This window comes from Tamandua tetradactyla, chromosome 14 (assembly GCF_023851605.1).
Source record: "Tamandua tetradactyla isolate mTamTet1 chromosome 14, mTamTet1.pri, whole genome shotgun sequence".
Classification (NCBI taxonomy): Eukaryota; Metazoa; Chordata; class Mammalia; order Pilosa; family Myrmecophagidae; genus Tamandua; species Tamandua tetradactyla.
Window position 1 is genome coordinate 46340477 of NC_135340.1, and position 21640 is coordinate 46362116.

Genomic DNA, 21640 nt, shown 5'->3' on the forward strand with positions numbered 1-21640 from the left:
TTTTTAAAAAAATGTTCTAGCAACATATATTCAAGTATATATATAATATACAATAAATATATTAATTCAGTACTGTTAGGTAAGTTCACAATATTGTGCTACAGTCACCACCATCCATACCCAAACTTCTGCATCATTCCACATAGAAACTCCGTACAATTTAAGCTCCTCATTCTCTACTCCTATCCCACCCCCCAGTAACCTATATTCTGGATTCTGACTTGATGACTTTGCTTATTCTAATTATTTCATATCAGTGAGATCATACAATACTTGTCCATTTTGTCTGCCTTATTTCACTCAACATGATGTCTTCAAGTTTCATGCATGTTATCAGATATCAGAACTTCATTCCTTATTTACAGCTGAATAATATACCTTTGTGTATATATACCACATTTTGCTTATTCTTTCATTGGTTGATGGACACTTTAGTTGCTTCCATCTTTTGGTATTTGTGTATAATGCTACTATGAACATCAGTGTGAAAAACTGTTTGAGTCCCTGCTTTCAGTTCCTTTGGGTGTATACTTAGCAGAGGGATTGCCGTGTCAAATGGTAATCCTATACCAAACAGTCTTCCACAGCAGTTGTACAATTTTGCTTTCGATGAATTAATGTTCCTATTTCTCCACATCCTCTCTAACACTTGTAATTTTCTGTTTTCATTAGTAGTATCCCTTCTAGTGGGTATGAAATGGTATCTCATTGTGGTTTTGATTTGCATTTCCCTAATGGGTAATGATAAGCATTTTTTTTCATGTGCTTTTTGGCATTGTATATCTTCTTTGGAGAAATGTCTGTTCAAGTCTTTTGCCCAATATTTAATTGCAGTGTTTGTCTTTTTGTTGTTGAGTTGTAGGGTATTTAAATATGTTCTGCATCTTAAACACATTGGATATTCCAAATATTTTCTCTGATTGTGCAGTTTTTCACTTTACTTTCATGTTAAAGTCCTTTGAGGCGTAAAAGTTTTAAATTTTCTAGTTTTTCTTATGTTGCTTGTGCTTTGGGGTAAAGTCTAAGAAGAAGGCTTTGACTAACAAGATCCTTGAGATGCTTTCCTACACTCTTTTTTAGTGGTTTGATAATTCTGACTCATATGTTTAGATCTTTCATTCATTTTGAATAGATTTTTGTATAAAGTATGAGGGGAGGGGACCTTGCTGTATATATTTTTTGCAAATGGAGTTCCAGTCAGGACTCCCTCATACATAACATGCTGTTTTTCTCTTGTAGCTTTGCATCCTTGGCCTTTGCATTAGACAGTATGATCAGTATGTAGTGGGGCATATTTCTCATTAAGTTTATCCTGCTTTGTGTTCTCCAGGTTTATTGGATGTGCATATTCACTTATTTTGCTAAGTTTGGGAAGTTCTCTGTTATTCTTTGAATATCCCCTCTGCTGCTTTCTCCCTCTCTCCTCCTAATGGGCTCCCATAATGTGTATATTGGTAAACCTGATCATGTCTCAGAGGTCTCCTAGACTATTGTTTGCTTTTTGTAATTCCTTTTACTTTCTTTTCCGCAGCCTGACTCATTTCAGTGGTGTTGGGTTTGAGTTCGCTCATTCTTTCTTCTGTCAGCTCCAATCTGTTGTTGAAACTCCACTGGGAATTTTCCATTTCTGTTATTGTGCTCTTCAACTCCAGTAGTTCAGTTTGATTCCTTTTTTTTCTTTCAAAAAAAGGTTTTTATTTAGAAGTCAAGTAACTCTGATATCTGTATTTATAGATTTTTTTCCTTCCTTGTTTTAATTTTAAATTGGTTTATGAAGCATATCGTACAAATAGGCTTTACAATGATTACTTAGATTTTTTTAAAATATCCCTATGGATAAGCTAACTTAGATATCCATTTTAGGTAGTTAAGATTTCTATATGTTAATTGTAAAAATATTTGTGTTTTCCTGAAATCAGAAAAATATTTAGTAACATTGGTCATTACTGCAGCAATGCAGCTATATGTAAAAAACTTTCTACTTGATATTTTGAGAACATTCACAGTTTTCACTGATCAAGTGGTATCTAAGTTAGTGTTCAATACTTAGAATTTAAGAACTTTGCTATCTGAATATGTAGATTTTTTTCCTTGTTGCCTTAATTTTAAATTGGTTTATGAAACTTACTGCACAAGCATAGGCTTTACAGTGATTATATGGATATTTTATTTAAATATGCCTATGGTTAAGCTGACTAAGATACCCATTGTTGGTGGTTCTAAGTGTATTATATGCTCTCTTAAATAAAAAAATTAACAAAAAAAGTTTTTATAGTGAAATATAACATATATACAAAGAAAAGAAGGAAAAAGCAATAATTTTCAAAGTACACTTCAACAAGTAGTTACAGAATTCAAAGTTTATTATGGGTTACCATTCCACTATTTCAAAATTTTCCCTTTGGCTGTACCCAAAATACTGGAGGCTAGAAGAAATATCTCTATAGTGATTCAGCAGTTATAATCATTTATTAAATTCTGTTTTCTCTGTTATAACTCCTCCTTCTCCTTTGATCCATCCCTACTCTATTGGGCTCTTTGGTCAATGCCAGTTTTGACTTTTTTATGCTGAGAAGGGGTGTCAACACTAAAGGATAGGGTAATTAGTTGATAATCTTGGAGAGGCTGGTCCCTCTGGGTTTCGGGATTTGTCTGACTGAGGAACCCTCTGGAAATTATAGGTTATAGGAAAGCAAACTTAGTGCATGGAACTTTCAAGCCCTCAGTTCTTAAGAACTGTTCTTAAGAGTTAACAAGAGTGATGTTGGTTGGGGTTTAGCAGACCGTGGCAATTAGCACTATCTAACAGAAGCTTGCATAAAGGAGAGAGAGAGTTGGGGGGAGGGGCAGGGGGAGAATGTGAAACCTGGAAAAAGAGAAGGGAGAAACCAGCCTTGCCATGTGGCAGAGGATCCAAGGATCACCAACAGGTTTCCCTGCCAGGAGGAATTCGAGGATGAGGAAATACAGTTAAGGAAAACAGCAAGATTTGTTAAAGTGAAAGTACCCATTAAAGGAGTTAGCACAGGAGTTCTTGGGAGGGAGTCACAGTCTGGGGAGGGCAGGTTTAGCTATTTTTATAGGGACTTTAGCCTACAGTGACTGTTTTTATTTTTGTTCGGTGACTATCAGTGGTTCCTGGAGTTGGGTGCTTGTAGTTTTCTTATACGTTGTTTCAAAGAGTTGCTTACTTGTGGCTTTCTCATTACACTGATTATGTTATCTCAAAAATTCCACACTGATATGTTATCTCAAAAGAGCTGGCCCTTGGAGATTAGTTTTGCAAGCTTCAGTTGCTGGGGCTTGGGCAGTGGAACTTTTAACTCTTTCAGGTCTAGCTAGAGGACCGATGACCACAGTTCTGATGCCCTTTCTGTCGTGCCTCATGCCCAGAGCCATAAGAACTAGCAGAAGCTCCTTTCAGCTTTATGACATCTTTGGTTGCTACTTTATGCCCTGGTTTTCTATCTGTCAGTAAGTGCTTTTAGAGGAAAAGCAATCTTTAATCTTAGATTGCCTCCTATGCTTCTCTCTATCTGGGATTTTGGTCCTTTAAGTTCTCATTGCCTTGGTAGGTCTCTGCTTCTTCAAATAGATTTTTTGTTTGTTTGTTTAGATTTTCTAGTTCTCAGCAAAAAGGTTGGCTTTGCAACAAGCTAATCAGCCATTGTTGGGATCTTACCTATATATGAAAGTGATAGTCCAGTATTAGCAGTAAATACATATAGCATGCCTTATTTGTATTATTGCTATTTTGTGCTGACTATACCATCTAGTAATTTATGCAATCATGTGATCATTTATAATGTAGAGGCTCAGGGATGAAGAAAGCATTTAGCTATTTGGCCAATGTTTAAAAACTGATTTAAAAAATTGATTCATGTATTACTTATTTCATAGGTATATTAGCCACTTGTATTCTTTATACCGTTCCTCTTTTTCTACTGGGTTGTTTTATTTTGTTTGATTTGTCAAAACTCATTGTATACTAGAGACGTTAACAGTTTACCTGCAATATGTACCACAGGTGATTGTCTCAGTATGTCATCTTTTGAGTTTATGATTTTTATCATATATATTTGTTTTTTATATTAAATTCTTTGTGGATGTTAAATATGTCTTCCCCACTCTAAGATCATAAAGAATATCAGCCCTGCTATTTTTGCATTAACGTCATGGTTTCCTTTCTTTCTCTTTTTAATGTCTAAATCTTTGATCTATATAGAATTTGTTTGGTTGGGTTTTTTTGGGTGCACAGTCTGGGAATCGAACCTGGGTCTCCCGCATGGCAGATGAGCATTCTACTACCACTGTACCACCCGTGTACCCTATGATTTGTTTTAGTATGAGAAATAAGGTATGGAGATTTAGCTTAATATTTCACATGATTGGCTGTTGCTTTAACACAATTTTTTGTTTGTTTGTTTGTTTTTAACATGGGCAGGCACCGGGAATCGAACCCGTGTCCTCTGGTATCACAGGCAAGCATTCCTGCCTGCTGAGCCACCGTGGCCTGCCCTAACACTATTTTTTTTTTTTTTTTTTTTTTTAAAGAGAGAGGGAGGAAAGGAAGGAAAGACAGAGAAGGAAGGAAGGATGGAAGGAAGGAAGGGAGGAAGAACGGGAAACATTTTTAAACATTTTCTTGTTTTATTATATTTTGTTTGTTTGCTTGTTTTTTACATGGGCTGGGGCCGGGAATCGAACCGGGGTCCTCCGGCACGGCAGGCAAGCACTCTTGTCCGCTGAGCCACCGCGGCCCGCCCCCTGCCCTAACACTATTAATTAACCTATTATTTATCTACAGATAGGATATTCCACTCCTTATGAAATACTAAATATTCAAATACCTGAGTATTTCTAAACTCTATTCTGTTTGATTTATATTTTCACCAGAGGCTATCTGTTTTATTTATCAAGGCTTTTGAATACAATTTGATAATCAATAGGATTGATTTTAAATGTTTATCTTAGTTTTACATCTTTTTTTTTTTCGGATGGATTTGAGTAGTTTGGACAAGTTGGAAAAAATCCTCTTATATATGGATTGATATTGAGTTTATAGATTTTACAAGTAAAATTGGGATCTTTATAAATTTGTGACTACTTAAACAAAAAGCCTGTTTCATTACCATAGGTAAATTTTATTAAAAAAAAAATACTGCTAAATAAGCATTTATTCCTATTTCATTCCTAGGAATTTTGTGTATGTTATTAGTACTATGAGTTTGAATTTTTTTTTCCATTTTGTTTTCTGACTGGATTTTGTTTGTATATGAGGAACCTGTTTATTTGTCTGTAAAATTTTGAACAGATCTTTCTGAACCCCTTATTGTTTCTAATAGTTTTAAAACTCATTCCTTTGAGTTTTTCAGGTACACGAGTATATTTTCTACACATAATCATATTTTTATTTCCTTCTTTCCAGTATTGACAGTTCTTCTCTAATTGCACTGGTCACTCTTTCAAAAAAAAATTTTTTGATAGCAGTTGCATTAATTTAGTTTTAAGCATAATCCTGCCTTTCTGTTAGAATATAGGTACATTTATTTCTCTAATTTTTTTTAAAAGAGATTCTTTTGGTTTCTTTTACCAGCTTTTCTTATGTTTCCCCCCTAATTTTGTAAAATAGTTGATTGCTTTGTTTTCACTCTTTGTTTAGTAATGAAAGTGTTTAAAATTTTAACTTCTTCTCTTAGATGAAGTTTAGTCATATCTTATGGATTGGTTTGTATTAATTTATTACCATTTTCTATACTCTAATTCTATCTACAGTTTTGATTTCTGAACAAAAAGCCATGTGGAGAGAATTTTTAAATTTCTAAATATTTTGGCTCTTTGCTTATTTTTACTTTTGTGATTAATTTCTGTTTACTTGCATAATCACTGGCAAATATGTTTTGTATGATTCCTACATTTTAGCATTGATTGATTTTTTTGTGTCCTTACGTTCCTTATAAATTAACATTGCATGGGTATTTACAAAGGAAGTACCTACACATTAGCACAATAAATACATGTACACGTATGCTTTTATATATACATACACATTCAAGTCAACCTTATATATTCAGGTTCTTTATGTCATAATCTTTGATTTGTCAATGACTAAGAGAAGTGATTTTATACTTTCTCATGATAAGAAGTTTTCTTCTTGGTCCTTTTGCCTGAATTTGATTTTGTTGAATGTTAATATTGTGAACTGTGTGTTTTGGAAATAGTCATGGTGGGTGCTAATTTTGTCTTTGTGTTTTCATTGTTAAATTCTTTACCTCTTATTCCCCTCTGTTAATTTAGAAGTAGAAAATAGGTTTAGAAATAGGGAAAATATTTTGAGAGTTCTCAGAGGAGAAGGAAGTGGACCTGTACCTGAATCTTGTAATATAATAGAATCTGAAAGGGTAGAGATGAGTTGGTTTTCCAGGCAAGAAGAAAGGATAAAGGATAAAGAAGGAATGATAAGGAAGCATTATGAAGTTTGTAAGGAATGTAAAAAGAGGCAGACTCTGGAGTGGAAAGTCTGTGAAGAAATAGGAAGTAAATATGGGTTAATAAGGTAGAACCAAATTTTGGGGGATCCTGAAAGCTAGCTAGGCAAAGAATAATTCTTCATTTATAAATTAACTATTCTTAAAGCAATAATCAGATATGCACACATTTACAAAATAAGCTTTGTGACTAAACTTGAGACACAGTATGATCTTTTCTGCTCGTGTATTTTCATCTTACATATTCATGTTCCCTTATCCCAAAAGCTCAGAGCAATGCAACATGAGTCACATTAACTGATCTAATATACCTTCTTTGATTTTTATTTTGCATTTGACATTCTGATTAGGGGATTTTTGGAGTGATGACTGGAGGTTGATCACCTCTCCTCAAAGAAATATTTTATCTATTATTATTGTGGGTCAGTCTGGAACCCGTTCATTCCTTAAATTCTTTTTCTTCTTTTTCTGCCTTTTCTACCCCCTAAATCATACATATGAGTTTCTAAATTCAGTTGCCAACAATATTTTCAAGTGGTTGCCATGCACAGATTGTTATGTATAGTTGTGGAAGCCAGGGCCTTCTTTTGAATGATATCACTGAATTTGGAGAGCTTTGCTCTTCAGAATTAGCACTTTTGCTTTTGGAGGCAGGAAAATATATAGAACTGAGAGATTTGGCTTTCACTTAAAATTCTATGTTCTTTCTGTTTACAGGGGACTCCTTCTCACAGTTTCGGTTTGCTGAGGAGAAAGAATGGGATGGTGAAACTACAGATCCGAAACAGGTAAAGTGAAAGTTTGTCTGGATTGTTGACTGACTCTTCTCAAGGTTGAATGCTAACACCTTTGACATTATTGCTAAGATAGAGTTGTCATAGAGAAAAGAGTCTAATAATTCATGTTCAGTTTATTCTTGGTTACCAAAACTGTTTGGAAAATTTTCAAGGGGCTTAATTAATTCAGTTCTTTGGAGCCTAGGGTTCACCTTTCTACTTGGCCATTTGTGTGAGTTACTCGTAAAGACTAGGCTGTAAGGTAGAAAGTTTATAGCCATGAATTTGAGTAGATTACTTTGCCATGTGGCCTTCCTTCTTTTGCCACTCCTTGATACTTCTTTTAGATGTGAACAGTTTTTGGTTATGTGAGATATTTAACCCTAAAGCTTGAAATAACTCTCCTATAACTAGGGGAATAAAGGTATAAAAGGAGAGCAAATATTGTCGAAGTCTTTCAGGAAATTCATACACCCCAAATACTTTTTTTGCTTTGTGTTTGTGCCATCTTTTCTTCCCAAGGAGTTCTGATTATTTTCCAAGCAGGATTTCACTCATTCTTTCCATATAAGAGATAACAGTATTCCTACCCCCTTAAAAATGCACAAAGAATTAGTGGTGGCTTGTCATACGGCCCTGAGTCCAGAACTAGAGCATGGTGTTTGCTAAATTAGAGAATCTGCCCTCAATTTCAGAGAAGTGGTTGAGCAGCAGACTAGAAGCCCAGAGGTAAGGTACCCTCTTCCCGGTTCTGTTCCCGGTTAGGTATGAGGCTGTAGATTCTACATCCTGACTGTTTTTTTGCCTGGTTGTTGGGGATGGATATTGGATTACCATACAGACCAAAGGGAGGGGAGTCACTTTTCAGAGAGTATGTGTACAGTAAGCTAAAAGATAGGATTTTTGCCTTTACTTGAGTCTGCCTGGGCATGTGCCAGAGGTGCAGTTTAGAATTCTAGGACAAACTGAAAACATACAAACTAGGATTGTGGAGGAAAAGATGAAAGTCAAACTTGTATTTTTATTTCAACTCCCTTTGAACCATGTTGGCCATCAGAAAATATTTTAAATATTCTGAGAGTTTCAGAAAACTCCAGGAGTCTTCATCAAGATGCCAAGCATTTGTTATATACTAGATATTTTACTAGGTGTAGCTCATGCATAGATAAATAAGACAAACACCCTATTTGCTCAGTGCTCTAGCCCATTACCTTTGTGTGACTGGCATATAGTAGGTGCTCAGTAAATATTTACATAATAAATGAAAAAGAATGCAACACAAGATAAGTGGTGTGATGAATGAATTAATACAGCATGAGGAGCTGCTTTGGGCTGGATGGGATTAAGAATGGCACCCTGGGAAAGATAGTGTTCCAGTTGGCCTTTTTAGGATGAACACAATCACGGTAGGTCCTAACATGAGTGCAGAGAGGAGGTCTGGAAGAACGGGTTGGGCTCTGAGTGGAAAGTGTGTAGTATCTCCAGAGGGGGAGGTTTAAGAGGCAGATCAGCACCAGGGAGTGGGGGTCTTGCGTATCAGCAGTTTGATGACCGTTCTCTTGAATGTGGGAAAGAGCATAGACTTTGGAGACACTCTGAGTGTGAATCCTGGTTCTACCACTTGGGAACATTTCTTTCCTTCTCTGTTTTCCCATCTGCAAAATGATAAAACGTAACTGAGAGATGTAATGAAGATTAAATTAGATAATAAATATACGGCACATTAGTATAGCCCCTGATATATATATATGACACTAAAAATGAGCTCTTATTATTAATTTTATTATTTTTTAACAAGTTTTGTTTTAGCAAGAAAATGAAAATGGCTAGATTTGACCTCAGCAATACTGAAAGGAAGAGATTGAACAGATGAGAGTTTAGAGGCAGAGAAACCAGTTAGCTGGATATTATGTTGGGCAAATGGGGAAAGATGAGGGCCTGACTTAGAATGGGACAGTATGGGTGGAAAAGAGGTTACGGAGAGATGAGACTTCAGTGGAGCACTAGGTGGTTGTGGTCCCTGACCAGATAGCAGACACCAGAAGAGCAAATATCTTCAACGGCTCTAAGTTTTCTAGCTTAAGAAACAAGGTAAGAGATGGTGCTATTAATAGAGTAAAAGAAGAGCAGAGAGACAGTACGTTTGCTTTTGAACATTTTGAGTTAGAGGTATTGGTAGGATACATCCAAAACTGAATTCATCATTTCACCATCAAAACTATCTTCTGTCTCACTTAACTTATCATTAGTTTTCCTTTCTTTGTGCTTACTTGATATACACACAGACACACACACTCCTCATGCCCTCCCTGTTCCCAATGACACAAGACAATAAAGAGAAAGAGGAAAAAGTAGAAATATGTTTTGTCTTTGCAATATGAGGGAAATAGGAGTTTGTTGGTGGGACATATTCAAGGTCCTCCGAGGGAGCCCCGACAGGAGAGGGAGCTGGCGTCACCCTCGCGTCACGTTCGTTTCTTTGTGGCTGCTGTGCAGGGTGAAGAGGACGTGGCCTGCGGTCAGGGTGCTCCGCCTTTGCCACAGGAGCTATGGGACCATAAGGGGAGTTGGTCCCTTAGAGCCAGGAGTGGAATTTTTGAAAGACCACCCCTCATTTATTTAAGCTGTGTCTTTTGGACAGTGTACAGAATATGTGAGGAGGGAATGAGTGGGAGAACAACTTCGGGTAAAAGAAATAGAAATTATTTTTAAACTTTTCTGAAATTCCTTTTCATTCCAGTGTTCATTTTTTGTCGATATAGTGACTTATTTACTCAGTAGACCTTCTCTGAGTAACTGCTAAGTTCTGGGTGACAAGCAGGGGTTCCCAAATGCCTGGTTTTGAAGGATACAGATGCCAGGGCCACACTCTGCATTGAGTCCATTCCTGAGTGAAGCCTGAGCATCTGTGTCTGAAAAAGCTTCCCAACTTATTTCAAAGTGCTGTACTTCCACTGTAAGGTGTATGTGTGGTCCTTGAGTTCCAAATGAATGTTGGTGAATGCTATGACTTCTGAGGGAGGTGCATTGGTCTGAGTAAAGGCTGCCTTTTCGTTGTAAAGTGGAGTTTCTAGCAGGTTCTTTTCTCAGCAGATAGTGTGCCTTTACACAGAGACTGAGACTCAGAGTGTATTAAAGTTCCTGTCCAGAGGGGAATCATAAGGATTACAGATTCTCATCCTGCACAGGGTTATGTATATACTGAGGGCAGAGAAATGGGATGTAGAGGTGTTGTTCTCCCTCCCAGCCTCAGGACAGGGAGAAACCATCAGGTATCGCCCTTTCTCTCGGCATGCCATCTGCCCACTGTCTTTCAGCTGGGTGCTGTCTGGCTCCTATTAGTGGGTGGTCAGCTTAGTCCAATTGGGAGTGACCATCAGGGTGGGCCAGGTGGATAGATGAAGGGACTGGGCTCTCCAGGCAAAACAACGCACCAGTTCTTTTAAACATGTAGCAAAAATCTTAATTCACAGTTTTTATTGAAGTTAAACTTATTTTCAGAATTCATACTTTAGCATTATAAGTGGTCATTTTGCCTAGCTTTATGTCTCAGGCTTTCAGCTTTAACCCTTAAAAGGAAAAAATTGATAACCAAAAAAAGAAAGTTTTCTTATGAAGTGGCGTTTGTATGGCAGGTTCTAGGCTCCAGAAATTCCGGCAAGGAGAAATCAGTAAATGAAGTGTCTGGGAAGGCATCCTGGAGATGGGGTAGTGTCAGCTGGGCCTTGGGTGATGAGTGGGTATTAGAAAAGTGGGGGAAGAAGACAATCCAGTAGGGGACTAAGCTAAATACAATTCATCCAGAACATGGCTCACAAGCACTGGCCATTCCCTGTATCTTTGTGTGTTCTCATAAGCTTTTCCTTGGTTATTATATGCCCTGTAATCATGTTGCATGTGTTGGAGAAGAGAGCAGAGGAAAGTTATACACTTTTACCTATGCCCCAGCATGTCTCAACAGTCTTTCTCTGGAGAGTTAAGGGAGCAATATGTGAGTGGTTGGCAGGAATTGCAGAGGCAATTGTTCTTACAGGCTCAAGGAAGAGAGTAGCCACTCAGTGAGGCTTTGCAGACACCTTGGCAGGATTGCGGGAAGAGTGAGATTTCTAGTTTACAATGTGGTGACTTCCTTGTGTGTTAAATATTCAAGACCACAATTTCCTAATGGACAAAGAGGGTTTGTCCAAACTTGGAACAACAAGGAATTGGTAATGCTGTGTTCAGGACCATCTTAGCTTCCCAGCTGTGATCATAAATACTGCAGAGTGGTTGCCTTATGCAACAGGAATTAGCTCAGGATTTTGAGTCTTGGAGAGGTTCAAACTGAGGTGAACAAGGTGATGCTTGCTTCTGAAGACTGTGATGTTCTAGTATTGGCTGGTGACAGTCCTTGGGTCCTTAACTTTTCTGTCACATGGTCAATGCATGTGGTGGTGTCTTCTCCTTTGTCTTTTGGGTTCCCTTGATTTCCAGCTTCTGCTCTTCCATGTGGCTTTCTCTTCTTAAAGCCTCCAGAGAGAGGATTAAGACCCAACCTCATTTCAGTTTGGCTATACCTTAACTAAAAAAACATCTTCAAAAGGTCCTATTTACATTGGGTTCACACCCACAGGAATGGTTTAAGCGCATGTTTTTTTTTTTCTGGGGTACATACTTCAGCCCAAGGAGTAAGGAAAGATGTGAATATATAATGAGTTCCCCATTTTCTTATCAGGGCTTTTGTTTTTCACCTGCCTCCTCCCTGTTCCTTAAGAATACAATATTTTATAAATATAAATTTCTTTTTCCAGGGAAAGGGGCCACATTTGGTTGGTGCTGCCAGTGTTGCTTCCCAAGAACTCTAGCCATCTCAGGTAAAATTTCAGAATGGCAGGTGCAAATCCAACTCATTTCTTTCAATCACTTTATACTGCCATTGTGAGGCTTAGTGGTCAGAGTAGCTCTGAACTTAGTGGCAGAGCTGTTATTGAGCCCACCAGGAATGATTTGCCATCCAGGGTTATAAATCCGTGTATCAGAGATATTCCTTCCTGTGTTGGAACGGAGAGTACACGAGATGGCCACTGGGTTTTCTCCTAACTTCAGGTCCGTGATTGTAGGATAAGATATAGTCTTACTTGGGCTTTGTGACAGTGCTTGATAGATGTTAGGTGGCTGTTAGTGTTTGCCTTTGTGTGTGACGTCCCTGTGACTACATCTCAGATTTTTCCTTCTCTTGGGTGGTCAGGGTTCTTCAAAGAAGCTATCAGGGGCCGTGGGATAATCTGGAATGTTTTTCAAATAATTTCTAATTTGTGAGGTTGGTATATTGATATGACATTATTTCTGCAGATGGAAAAGTAGTGTCAAAGGAAGCTTTTAGCATTGACCTCCATGAAGTGCCATATTGGGGAGAGGGGTAGGTGTCCATTCCAGCTTTCTGGTCAGAGGAAAGCAGACTTCACCTGTTCATTGGCTAGGCCATTCGGCCCCTTCTCACCACCTAAATGTCTCTCCCCCTAAATGTCTCTCCCTTTCTTTCTAAGGTCAGTCATTTGAATTTCGGGAGAGGTGTCAATTCAGAACCTATTAAATGCTTATGTTTCTTTCAAAAACCTCCCCAGTTTACAGACCTGGACTGTCACATGCAGCCTTGATGTTTGGCGAGCATGACACTGCTGCCACACTGATGGTGTGAACCCTGGGCTCTTGAGGGCAGTTTTGGTTTTTCTGATCCACATATGGGGATGAGGGAAATCACAGCCCTAGCAAGTGTGATTTATAAATCTGACTTACTCTCAACTAAATGTAATGCCAGTGGATGATTATTTACTGTTACTTCTTATCATCTTCTGCTCTCATATTTCCAAAAGGTCATATTTAACCATCACCTGCACTTTTTTTTTTTTAATATAGAATTCGGCACTTTACGTGAACTGTGAGTCATTGGTTCAAGCCCTTCAAGAACTGCCTCTTTCACTCCGACTCAATGTTGCTGCTGAATTGGTTCAGGTAAAAACCCTGAAACCCCTAAGCTGGTGTGGATTAGGGCAGGGGAAGAAAAAGAGGAAAACGCTATCTGCTGCAGGATATCTCAGACTCAGCTTTTCTTTTTATAAAGGGTACAGTGTTTTGTAAAGTTTTAAGAGAAAATGAAATAATTTTCAAGTTTTTCTTTTACATTTTATATTTGAAACATTTTAAAAGAACAACTGTAATGCAGTTGAATGAAACATAAAAGAATAAATTCTGGCTGTTTTTTTACTGAAAGTATTTATGTGCCATATTCTGTGTTGGGCACAAGAGAAGCAGTGGTGAGTAGGCAGACGTAGTTTTTGCCTTCATGGAACTTAATCTTTTGGGAAAGATAGCTATTAACCAAATAATCATAGAAATATACAAATTGTGATAAGTACCATGAAAGAATTACTTTGTTTCATGAGAGTATAGAAAAGCTGAATTGATCTACTTTGAAGTGGTTCGGAGTGGCTTTCCTGAAGGACAGATAAGCTGATATCTAAAGTTTGAGAACATGTGAGCTGGAGTTTAAAGGAGCATGACCCAGTCAGATCTGCATGCTGATGATGATAATAAAGAACACACAGGCTGTCAAATGGAGAATGAATTATGAGATTTGTGAGGGGGTGGGGCATGCATGCATGTTGCATGTCCAGGCAAGAGCAGGCAAATGATGAGGTTGTTGCGTGGATCTAGGTGAATGATACAGTCACTTGGACTATAGTCATGACAGAGAGATGCAGAGAAGTGGACTTTATCAAGAGGCATTTCAGAACTAAAATTAACAGTACTTGGTGGTATATTGGAAATGGGAAAAAAAGGGTCAAGGAAGAATTCTGTGTTTCTGGATTGTACAATTGAGCATTAGATAGGGTCAGAAAGGGCAAGGTTTAAATGTTCTGGTTTGTGCTTCTGAGATATCAAAGTGAAAATATGAGTCAACTGGATGAGGAAATTTATACCTCAGAATTAAGAGTGGGAAGTATAAATTTGGGAGATATCAATGTAAGATAGCAAATGATAAATTGACTAGGAGAGGAGGCGGCCAAGGGCTAGACCTTGAAGAACTTCAAAATTTAATTGTGGTTTGATTGAATGAATGAAAAAAAAAAAAGGAGTGGAATCCTGGACAGAAGTAATTTAAAATACAATCTCAGCAACTAAAAACTATCAACTTCCTTCTGCAGCTGAATGTTATGCTAAATTTGAGCATAGCAATGAATTGGTTACTTCCATTGCACTCATCAATCCAAAAGCCAGGGCAGGGGGATAGGGGCAGGGCAAAGTACTGGAGAGGCTCCCTTTAGCCTCTAATGGGAAGTCTACCTGGAGGCTCTTTAGAAATGTTTGAGGGTATTTGAGGTCGCCTTAGTGATTGGAAAAGAGCTATTGGTTTTTCATGGTGGGGTTGGGATTGGGGAATTCTAGTGATGCTCAAAAGTTCTGAAGTGCTTGGTTTGCCCCACACAATGAGGAACTGTTAATAGAGAACCTTCGGGAAACATTGACCTAAATGTGGTGGGGCTCAGGACACAGGAGAGATAAAGAAAACCTTGAGAGCATTTGAAAGTGAAGGATGTTGTTTCAGCGGCAGATATTAGAGTAAAGGTCTAAAATAATTGCAATGACTTTGAAAACCTGGCTAAAAAGTTCTAAAAATCACCTCTTTCCCTACCTCACTTCCGTGCCCTGGAGCGGTAGTCTTAGCCTTGTGGGCACCTTAGAACTGCCTAGGGAATTAAAGAATAAACATACACACACACAACCTGACTAATTGAATTATTCCCAGATATAGAGGAGGACCACATCCCCACTGTGCACTACACACTGACAGAGCTGGACGTTTATTTAGGTTTATGGATAAAGCCATACTGTTTTAAATATGTAAAAAACCTGAGGTGTTATTCACACACTGGATCTGCTCAGGATGCTTAAATGTAAAAATAAGGGGGCACTGCCCCAGAAAGAAGTTGAACTCTTTCTGGGTTTATTCACTATCACGCCATGCTAATTGCTAGCTACCCACGCAGGCTGCCCTTTAGAACAGTAGTTCTCAATGTGAGCTGCATGTTACAATCACCTGGGGAGTTTTTAACTTCTATTGAAATATATGTATATACACAGAAAAGTACACAAATAAGTGTTCATAACTAAGGTATCAGCTTCCAGATCAAGAATCTAGACCATTGCCAGCACCCCAGAAGTACCTCTCTTGTCTATTCTTAGTCATCCCCCCCAAAAAGTGACTACTGTCCTGAATTCTAATACTATAGTTTTGTAATCAAACATGTTTTCTTTTGTGTGCGCAAATGTATTATTGAGAGTCATACTTTGTTTTCTGCTTGGTGAATTTGTCCCCTTCTCTATTAGTGCACTTAAGTACAGTGAGCAGGTCTGATTTGCTAATTTCTTCTTCAAGACTTCTACAGATTTTCAAATCTCATCACAGATTTAAGCATAAATCCAAATAGACCTGTGGTACTGCCACTCTTCTGGCCAGTGACAGGAAAGATGTGGTCTTTTTCATTTCAACTCTGAAATAGTTAAAGCACAGATGATGTGGGTGGGATGGGAGGCGCAAGCCTAGTCTTTCACTGAGGTCTCCCCGTGTACCCCCAGTCAATAAGGAAGGCTGCTGGGGCAGGGCCGGAATGGGGAGCATTTTGTGAACTTCCTATCAAAGCAGAGCTTCCTACCCTTTGAAGTACAGTAGGAAACTCATGGTTCCCTTGGGCTTCCTCCACCCCCTGTGTTCTGCTTCTACTTAAGCAAATGCTGCAAGACTCGCCTTTTAAATTCAGTTATTATGCTTCTCTTTCAGACCACAATTCCTTCAGAGCTTCCTCAGGTGAAACCAAAGAGAAATGATAATGGCAAGGGCCTAGGGATGCAGTTAAAAGGGCCGTTGGGGCCTGGAGGGAAGGGCTCTGCCTCTGAGCTGAAATCCATGTACTTGGGTAAAGACAGACCAAGACTGGGTCCTTCAAACGATTCTCAGAAACCCTCCTCCTCACCACCATCAGTGGCAGACCATTTGGATGAAGAACTAGATCTGCTGCTTAATTTAGATGGGCCTGGAAAAGAGGAAGCTGGTGTCCTCCCCCATAAGACATCTCTAGACCTGAAACCTGAGGAGGATAGGAAGGAGGTTCAAGGGGATAAAGGTACGGCTTTTCCTTTGTTCCCCATCCATCTGCTTGACTCTGATGATTTTGTGATCACCCCATCCTGATCACATCTGTGCACTTTTCTCTTGGTGTCTGACATCGATTCAGCGCCGTCCGCTGGCATCTATTTCTGTGTTCACTTCTCTGCTTCCCCCTGAGCTGACCTTTCTGACATTCTTCTCACTCGATATACCCAGCTCCCAATGCTGCCACCTGCCTGATTGCAATATTCAACTTGAGGCTGGAAATTGAACCTCTGCTATAAAAATGCATTAAGATCCTTGTAGCTCCCAGCTTTTCAGCAACAGACCTTTTAATCGACTGTCTGAAGAGGCTTATTAATCAACTGTTCATACTTCTTTCTTGTTATATTGATCCTATTGTTTAAAAAGAACCCCACTTCCTAACTGGCCCTTGTTTCATGATACGGTAGACCACCTGACATGGAGAGGCCCAGGACGGGTGCCCCTCCACCAGCCACATTCAGGAACCTTTACTAACTATTCCTAAGCACTACAATAGTAAGATTACTGAGCACTTGGTCTTTTTAAAAAACTAGTGAACTGTGAAATTCGACTTCAGAAATACATGGAAGAGCAACCCCTCTACCCCATTTATTAATTTGTTTAGATATTATTGCTCCTGCTCCCTAAGAAGATGTAATCATGAGAGTATTTCCCCCTTGTTGTAAGGAAAGTAATAATTAGGGCTGAATTTTGTTTTTGACCAAGCCCTAGGGAAGCATCATCCCTTAATTGTTGGGACTAATGTGAGGTTATTAACATTGCCTGTATTTCCCTAGCTCCTGCAGAACCAGCTGTGACTGAAGAAAAGAATGTGGAAGCTGAGCAACGAACTCCATCAAAAAGTGTTACTGAGGAAGAACTTGAAGACTGGCTGGACAGTATGATTTCCTAAAAATAAAAAGTGCCTGAAGCAACTTTGGTTGCCTTGTAAGTAACTAAGAGAACAGGCTCCGCTTCAAGAACAGCTAAATTACTAGCATGCCCTAAGTCAGTGTAGTTCACGTCTCTTCCTGCAGTAAAGGCCGACCTCTATATTTGACAGTATCTCAAATCATACATTTTTCTGGCTTAGATTTCCTTAAGGGTAGGGGATGTTACCCTTAGAGTATATGGCCTTTGTTTCCAGCCCACCCCCTCAATGTTTACAGCAAACCAGGTGCTGCTGATTAAGAGAATATATGTAAGCAACAAGGCAAACAATGCTTAAAATAAACACTGGTCTATGGATTTTTTCTCTTCTGCCTGTGGGGACCCTTAGGCTATTTGTCTCATGCCCCTGGTTCCTAGCAGACATACCATGATTGTAGTATCAACCAGAAGTGATACATGAGAAGAGACCAAACCATGAATTGGCTGTGTATAACTTTATTGCAGTGGGCACTTCATTTTATTTGAAGAGATTCACCTAAACGTAGCAGCATCACTACTTACAAGGGGACCATAAAGCATTACTCAATTTTGGCATAGGATTGAGATTTCTCTGAATTTTCAGTACGGTACTTTTCTTCTAGTAACAGCAGTTGATAAGCTGTTATTGAAAAAATATATATGCATAACCTTCAAGTGCAGTTTTCATAAAATAAGACAAAAGATCAACACAACTAATTAATGGAATTGTCTATCCATCTAAACCACAAACATAAAAAAAACTTGCATAGCTATATCTAAAGTTTTAAGGCACTTAATCGATATTTCAGTGTCGACAAAGTGTTGATTTTTTTTTTTCCTAATTCTTTAACTGCTTAAAGCTTTCAAGCTGGTTCTGGATACATTCACTAGCAAGTACCATGAGAAAAATTAGACTGCAGTTAAAATGTTTTGTAGTTCAGACCATGAAAGTCAATAATAGGACACTGTCATGACATTCAGGTGCTTAACATTTCAGGTAGTATGCATTCCAGACTTCATACTTCTCTACCCGTTTCCCCAATCCTGCCATCCCAATAAATTAGTCACATTCGAACTGTAAAACCTAAAGGCTTTCAAGTGTCAATTATTTGCCATCCTAACATTTTCACAGATTATCTTCCATAATGTATGTCCACTAGGCACAAAAAGCCAAATCAATTTAAAAACAGCACAGATTTTTTAACAAACACTTTTTTGTAAGGGGGGTATTTAGAGAATGTTCCTTTTCAAAGATGTTGCAATACTGTAAAAGAACGATTTTATTTTGCTGGAAGTCGACTGTCCAGAATTGTGGAGCTTCTTTCATTCAGATTTATCCAAGCTGATCTTCATATTGTTTACGAAAGCAGTCACCAGCTGGGAAGAAATCCCAACACCTTTCTTGGTACATCTTCCAGACATAAGATTCCTGAAATAATGTGAACAAAGGGTCCTTCTTTTAAAACCACAGTAAGTTCTTTTTTTTTTATCAGAGAAGTTGTAGATTTATAGGAAAAATTATGCAGAAAGTAGAGTTCCCATATATTCCCTCTATAAGAATTATACTATTCTATGGTATGCTAGTCTATAGATTTACATTAGAGTTTACTGTTTGTGTTGTATGGTCCGATGGGACAAGTTCTTTCTTGCTCTATCACCATCCCAAGCTATCCTGAGAGTGAGGAGAATAATCCTCCCAACAACTGAAGTCAACTCAATGTCTGCCTCTAAAAATACTTAGCAGTGAGATGATTCCATGTCACCTGTAGTTGGTAGAAGGAGGCATGGTGAGGAAACATTTAGTGCTAGCCTAGGCAGTGCCTGGAGAGCTAAAGCAAAACCCAGAAACTAAGTGCCTCTTCCTTTAGTTAAGTGTCTGAACCGTGAAGTTTGGCCACAAATCCAATGATCTCTGAATATTTGATTACTTACCTTTTCTTCCCTTGTTCTCTATCTTTACATTTCTTTCTTTCATATTTAATCACAGATTCCCTTTGACACATACTTTCACTTTAACGTCAACACCTGCACCTCCACATTCCCTCTGCCACCCACACACGTGGGTATCTTTTTGGTGCTGTTTTTCACAGGTTTTCTCTGATTCTCCTGCCCTTTGTTACAGCCACCTACTTACTCCCTTTGTCACTGTCTTTTCTCTCTGTGATGTTGTCCCCACCTCCAGCTAATCTACTCTGAGGCAAAAAACCATGCCAGCATTTATTGGGAGGGATAGCTAGGAGGGCTTTGGAGCTCCTATTGGAGGAACAGGAAACCAGTGGGGCCATGCTCTCTATTTCAGACAACCTCTCCTCTGCTGTAAGTCTCAAGGAGGGGTTCATTCTTTATATTATAAAGTAAAGCCCAAAGTATCACTAGGGAATAACTAGAGAAGAGTCTTTATGTTGTAACTTGAGATAACCAGGGAAGACAACACAGTGGTAGGATTCTTAAAAACATTTTTCCTTCTCACCTGGCCCGTGTGTTCTGTTTCATCTTTGTTAATTAAATACATCAGAAAGAACCTAGAACAAGGATAAAAGGTATAATAAATGACAGAGACAATGTTAGGGTCCTTGGGCTAGGAAACTTAATTTCACTTAGTCAAGTAAACTGTAGAGAGGGGATTAAAAAATGTTGTTTAGCATCATACTGTCTACTATGTCTTTGAGAATTTGGAGAATTGGAGAATAACACCATTATTTCTTAATAACATTAATCACAAAATTAATGTGGATTTTTATGAGGAGAGGTCCTTTTTATGGCCCCCAAACCTGAATCTAAGATCACCTGTGAGGAAAAGTTTCAGATATAATTTTATTGTTTAGAAAATCCTAATCTAAAAATAAAATGGTGGCCAGAACTCTTTTTTTTTTTTTTACATGGGCAGGAAATTAAGTTTCCACCCGGGTCCTCGGGCATGGCAGGCAAGCATTCTTACCTGCTGAGCCACCGTGGCCCGCCCAGTGGCCAGAACTCTTGCCACACAATTTTTAATAAACTAATTTAGGATCTTATAAGAATGAAAAATTGACACTACTTGTGTGTCTCAAGGAAATTTGCCATGAGAAAAGGTGGGAAGTATTTAATTTCAGTAAGATGCTCTGAATGTTCCAGAAGCATAGTTTTGTTTTCCTTATAGAAAACAGGGAAATGCCAGTGTCATTTCACTTCCTGGGGCCATGGTAAGTGTCTAAGGTTTGCGTCTATGATATGCAAGTTTCCCAGGGAGCTGGGGCTGCTCTCTCCGCTCATCTGACCTCAGAGACAACTTCTAGAGTAACCAGTCTCACACCCCTCAGGCAAAAAACTGTGAGACTAGTGGTAAGGAAAAGAAAGTAGAAATAACATCCTAGGGATGGAGAGGGCCTGTGCCCCAGATTTTGAGTATTCTTATATTTATGATTTCAGGTTCTGGTGTACAGTACCTGACTTACGTTGGTTCCTTTTTCCTTTAATCGTCAAAGACTAAGATAGAAGGCAGGGCCCATATTCTTTATTGTGTTTGAGACTTGGACATGTAAGGACATCAGCCCTCTCCTAGCACATACATATGGAATTGACAAATGTCATTTTAGTTGGGAAGTTCAAATGGGAATAAGATGGTTTTTCTCTCCCTCAAGGGGACACAGACAGAAAAGAGATAATTATAATACCAAGTGTGGTAAGTGCTATGAGAAGACATAGAAGTGATTCCCAAACCACATAACATTCTTCCCCTCTTCTATATTCACTAGGACTGACAAATGGGCAAATATACTCATCTTCCACAGAAGGACATGCATCCCATTACCTCCATTAACATGTCAACTCGCCCAGTGAAAAGTAGCAATGTTAAAATACTCCAGATGTGAGAAATGGTATTTGGAAGTTATTTTTTAGATTATATTCTAAAAAAGACATAGCTTTGCCACTTCTTTTGACAACAGCAGTTTTCCCAAAGGACCTGTCCCATCCTAAACAATAAAATGTAGAACTAGAGAATAAGAGCTAGGCTGAGGAACAAAGCATTCTTTTCTTAAAAATGATCACTTATGGAAGCTGAATTAGGTAATATAATCTATATTCTCTATAAATTCTATAGAAGTTTATAAGAAACCTTTGGCACATAATAGGCTCTGGATGACTCATTCTTCAGTGAATGCTTTACCTTAGCAAGAATGCCTATTGGGGACCTATTCTCTAAGTGCTGGAGTACAGCAGTATCAAAAAAATGATATGGTAAGGCCTAAAATTGACCATTGAATTCAGCAACAGGTGGTTGGTGACCTTGACAAGAGCAAGTCTTGTGATGGGGAGGA

At 38.5% G+C, this 21640-nt stretch overlaps 2 protein-coding genes across 6 annotated transcripts in view; one reads left to right on the plus strand and one right to left on the minus strand.

Annotated features, from left to right (window-relative positions):
- AVEN (apoptosis and caspase activation inhibitor) overlaps positions 1–17368 on the plus strand; it is a 275264-nt gene extending 257896 nt beyond the window's left edge. The window contains exons 4-7 of the mRNA XM_077126736.1: positions 7206–7276; positions 13160–13255; positions 16083–16425; positions 17231–17368. Of these exons, the coding sequence (XP_076982851.1) occupies positions 7206–7276; positions 13160–13255; positions 16083–16425; positions 17231–17346 (626 nt within the window). The 3' untranslated portion in view covers positions 17347–17368. The remainder of the gene's footprint in view (positions 1–7205; positions 7277–13159; positions 13256–16082; positions 16426–17230) is intronic.
- A 356-nt stretch (positions 17369–17724) lies between these two features.
- Positions 17725–21640, minus strand: part of RYR3 (ryanodine receptor 3) — a 498481-nt gene continuing 494565 nt past the window's right edge. For all 5 annotated transcript variants that reach the window (XM_077127361.1, XM_077127358.1, XM_077127359.1 and 2 more), the window contains 2 exons: positions 19813–19864; positions 17725–18771 (listed from right to left, as the gene is read on the minus strand). In XM_077127361.1, the coding sequence (XP_076983476.1) occupies positions 18676–18771; positions 19813–19864 (148 nt within the window). In that variant the 3' untranslated portion in view covers positions 17725–18675. The remainder of the gene's footprint in view (positions 18772–19812; positions 19865–21640) is intronic.